Source organism: Bidens hawaiensis, unplaced genomic scaffold, assembly GCF_021521415.1.
Source record: "Bidens hawaiensis isolate Kalapana, Puna unplaced genomic scaffold, B.hawaiensis_p1.1 tig00022592_1, whole genome shotgun sequence".
Lineage (NCBI taxonomy): Eukaryota > Viridiplantae > Streptophyta > Magnoliopsida > Asterales > Asteraceae > Bidens > Bidens hawaiensis.
Genome location: NW_027493526.1, coordinates 38867 through 43703, shown reverse-complemented (window position 1 = coordinate 43703; position 4837 = coordinate 38867). Strand labels below are relative to the sequence as shown.

The following is a 4837-nucleotide window of genomic DNA, read 5'->3' as shown; positions in this document are numbered from 1 at the left end:
ATCACCATGACACAAGCATATAAATGCATGAGAAACGAATGTATTACCTTCTCGGCGTTATCGCATATATATGTCGTGAACACCACAGAGAAGCCGAAGATTGATGTAGTACGTCGCGATGGTTAAGATACTAATTAATTTATTTTTGGGACTAACAAGTAAAAAAATTTCCATATATTTAAAGGAATGGTTAAGGGTACACTGGGTACTCCATATCTCTATAATAAGATCAAGAAAATAATGTTATGTATCAAAGGTTGGAGATGACCTTATAAGTTCTTTTAAGAAAAAAATAACGAAACGTCATATCAGATCCAAAGACCTGTAAAAATTGTCACCAATATTTTCTTTAAAAATGAAGAAGTTAACACTTAATTATCAGTTTAATTTGTATTAACTGAGACAGGAGTAGCAGATTTTATACGTTCGTTATTGTGTTACATCTCATGTGAGCTTATTATTTCTTTTGGGAAATACAATCATACATGTTTCTATCGTTTCGTTCAATCCTAAATAAAATACTACCTTATTTAAAACAAACATCGAAAGTTATTTATGTACTTTAAAGCTTTTTGAAATCAATTATATTGCAATAACTAGTTTTTGCGTTACCAATATAATCATGATTTTTTAAAGACAATACTGACCATCTTTTTAAAAGAACAACAAACAAAGAGATTTACATCTCTTCTAGACATCCCCTTCTAACATCAAAACGTGCTAAGACGGCTAAGTCCTAGCCGGTATCTTTTGAACACTAAGAACACAAGAAGTTAAGTTGGACCAAATTAAGAGATGACACATATCCCAAGTAATCTAAGTTTAACCTACAAATGAAAATTTTAGCTGTCTTCTTCAAGTAAGCTAAAAAAGACGTCGTCTTAACCGGTTTGCTTGCTATTAGCATCTTCTCAGAGCCCTCCATCTTTTTTTAGCTTACTTGATTTCCGCCATCTTTTTTTAGCTTAGTTGATTTGTAGACTAAAAAAGTGAATTTGCAAGCTAAATTTAACCTACTTGTCACTCGTGTCATTTTCTAGTTGTTCTGAAGGCGGGTCACACTGACTTTATAAAATTCGGAGCCCAAAAGGAGCCGAATAAGGCTTAGCTCTAACGTGGCGTTTTCTTATTAAAGAGGAAATGATTAGAATGTTGTAGGCAAAATCCTTGCAGACAGTTATGAAAAATAATGGTCAAAGTTGTCTATTTTAGTAATTTTCCTCAAATATTTTGATAATTTCATTTTAAGTGTTTATGTAAGACAAACCTACTATTCAAACACGAACCTCAAAACATATAAACACAAACAAACAAGTATGAATATGTAATGATCTACTTTTGTAATCATAAGTAGCAAAAAAAATTAACTATACATTATTTAAGTTATTTGTATCATAATTTGAAGACATTCATGAAGTTGAAAGGCAATCCTTTTAACGAAGGAATGGCAATCCTTTTAACGATAAAGAAACGGCTTTCGATGAATAGCATGGGTTCGATTTGTAGGATGGATATTAAACCCAACTCCGAAAGTGATAGAAATTTTTATTTACATGCTGCGAGTTATCGGCTTATTAATATTTTGTCAACCTTCTATTTTGAGTTTATTTGGGCATCGAAGTTAAAAAAAGAAAGAGAGAAAGAAGACTATTTTATGTTATGGGTTTGGATCAAATATAAATTAACTTAATGTGTTAATTGTGATAATCAAGTAGTGTAATTATATATACAACATAGTGTAATTATAGTATATTGTAATTACAATATAGTATAATTACACTACGATTCAATTACATAATCATTACTTGCATATATAATTACACTACTTGATTTTCACAAATAGCACGTTAATTTAATTTGTACGTTAACTTCCCTTTATGTTATTTATCTATTATTATTGTGTATTTATCAAACCGACAAATGGGTTTTCATGAATTGTGGATCCGGAACCAGAATTAAATAAAATTACAAGTAAACTTTTAGCAGGTAAAAAGCAGGTTTTTATGTCAAACTATGTTATCATTTCATGGGATTAATGCCATGAATCGTGGAACCAAAACCGGACCTAAATAGAAGTACGGGTGTAGTGTTATCAGCTTTAATTGAGGTATGTCGGGTAGTACTCGGTTGACTCATTATGATTGTTATATATGCATGTGGATGTATTTAATACAATAGGTAAAAGTGTATATAAATAGTAATATACTCCTTTAAGCTTGTGAGACTGGTTAAGTTTGACATGTCAAACTCAGGTTGAGATCATTTATTTAGTGAGTTGCGCTATAATTTTGGCCTTAGACTCAAGCTTGTTTATTAAAAGAGGTCCAAGTAAGCTCAAATTCATTAGCTCGGACTCAATCTTGTTTTAAGTTCAACTTTCAAGTTTTTAACAAACCAATCTTAAGTGAGTGCTTTGGTTCATTTACAACCCAGGTTCTTTTCCAACAAAGTTGGTGGCATATTCGATAAGGGCAGGTAATATAATGTTTAGCAAGTCGATCTCAAGTATCTTGTAACGGTTTGATTAACTTACATCCTAGCATCCTTTTTTGAACAAATTTATGGCAAAATTGGTTGGGACAAGCCAAGTTTAATTTATTTTGTTGTGGACCAATTGGGTCGTATCTAATTATCGGTCATATACTTTTTAGTCATTTAATTGCTAAAGTTATTGGTAACATCATAAGTTATTTATATTAAATTATAGAAAGTTGTAAAATCATAATAACATTGAAAAAGATAATATAACTTAACTTTTGGAATTATGTAATGACGATAGAGGGTCCAATAATGCGGGGTTTGATTGTCAACAACTTTGTTACATGGTTCTTAAGACAAGTCCGTGAAGAAGAATGGTGTACGGTGCATGCTAATAGGCCTTTTGAAAGAAGTCAATCTTTTTCGTGTTTTATTTAAAGAGTATTACATGTCATTTCGAACGAAGTCAATCCTTTTTTTGATTGAACCCACTAATCAAATAAATAAACCCATTGCCCATAAAGTTAGAACTTTATATTTATATATTGTGACTTATTGGTTTACTTTTATTTCTTCAGACTTTTGTGTTGAGCTTATTCGGGCAAGTTAAATAAAAAAAAAGGGGGACAGGCGATATTATTATTATTATTATTATTATTATTATTATGTACATATAATATTAAAACAAAATCATTCTTTCACATGTCATTTAACTAGAGTAGTTAACTAGGATGCCAAGCTATTATTATTTATATAATTATTAACAAAGTTACAAATGTGACTTTAAATGTTTTATTAGATAAGATTTTAAATATTTATAAATTATACAATTTTATTTATCATTATTTATATCTTATTTTTCCACAAAGTATGTTATTATATATATTATTAAATTTAACTATCTTTTATATTTTTTTTTAACCACTCTTAAATTATGCGAGCAATAGACTATTTCATCAATATGATAGGAAAGAAAATGTAATTATTTTAACCCAAAATAGAACCATGTCATTAAAGTTAAGCCAAGGCGGTTATATTCAATTAAAGCCAAGTCGGTTAAAGTAATTTCTTGTTGATATCTAACTAGTGATCCATATCATCATCCACAAACACTACACACGATTTCCTTCATCGAATTAGGGTTTCAGTAACCAAAGCAAAGGAGAAGAATGTCGGAGAGAAAGGTGGTGAATAAGTACTACCCACCCGATTTCGATCCCGCTAAAGTTCCTCGAAGGTTTAAGAAGAGCCAACAGATCAAGGTTCGAATGATGCTCCCTATGAGCATCAGGTGTGGCACTTGTGGCGGTTATATTAGCAAAGGTACCAAATTCAATTCGCGCAAAGAAAACGTCACCGGTGAGAGGTATGTTGGTACGATACAGATTTTTAGGTTTTATTTCAAGTGCAACAACTGTTGCGCTGAGATCGTTATCAAGACCGACCCTCAAAACTCTGATTATGTTGTTGAGGCCGGAGCACGAAGAAATTACGAGCCTCAGGAGGAGCCGCAAAGGAGCAACAAGCGTGCAAGGTACTGCTGGGAATAGAAGAAAAAACAACGAAACGCGATTTTCAGTAGACAATGTTTTTTTTGTGATAACTAGCTAGCTAGCAGAAATATTGTGTTTAGTTTAACTAGTATCATAATAAAGTAGTTAAACATAACTCTTAATAGGTTTTATATATCTGTTTACTTTTCGTATCATTTACAAGTATGATATTGTGAATTTACGATCAGATGTTTATTGGGTTACTAACTTTTCTTAAATTTTATGTGTTAATGTTCTATGTTCGGGCGACGAGTTCAGTCTTCTTCAACAGCCATTGCTAGCTAATTTGGGATTGTTTATATGTATATCGATGAGCGGATGTAAAAACCTGTTTCTCACGCATGCTTTACGTACTTGGTTATTAGTAGCCATCGGTCAATACTTTCGCTTAGTGAAGAGGTAGGTCCCAGCAGAGGTGGTTAGGACCCGCAAGACTCCCTTAAAAGGAGACGTCTGCGCAGTTGAACACGCAAGACTCCTTAAACGGACGTCTGCGCAGTTGAACCCGCAGACTTCACCATAGGGACGTCTGCACCGCGACCTACCAAACCCGCAGGACCCACCACGCTCAGAGTTGTGACGACCTCACATGCGGTACGCAAGCTGGTCTCGCAGGAAATGCCTCCCTATGGTTTCCAAGTATCCGCCTGTTCCCGCAGGTACGGATACCCGCCATTAGGGACTGGCCACCCGCGCAGCATGGCTACACGCATAAGGCTCAAACTCGTAATAATTCAGTAGTCACCTGAAGAAGGAATGAGCAAAGCCGGGAGCATTCCCGCATAAAGGCGGGAGGGGGAAAACTC

At 33.6% G+C, this 4837-nt stretch overlaps 1 protein-coding gene across 1 annotated transcript; it reads left to right on the top strand.

Moving 5' to 3' along the window:
* The first annotated feature begins 3647 nt into the window (after window positions 1-3647).
* Window positions 3648-4028, top strand: LOC143565924 (uncharacterized). The gene has a single exon (XM_077052758.1). The coding sequence runs from the start codon at window positions 3648-3650 to the stop codon at window positions 4026-4028; it is 381 nt and encodes a 126-aa protein (XP_076908873.1).
* The last annotated feature ends 809 nt before the right edge of the window (window positions 4029-4837 follow it).

What these genes read in the sequence shown, in the direction of transcription:
- LOC143565924 (XM_077052758.1), top strand. Translation starts at nt 3,648, where the DNA reads ATGTCGGAGAGAAAGGTGGTGAATAAGTACTACCCACCCGATTTCGAT.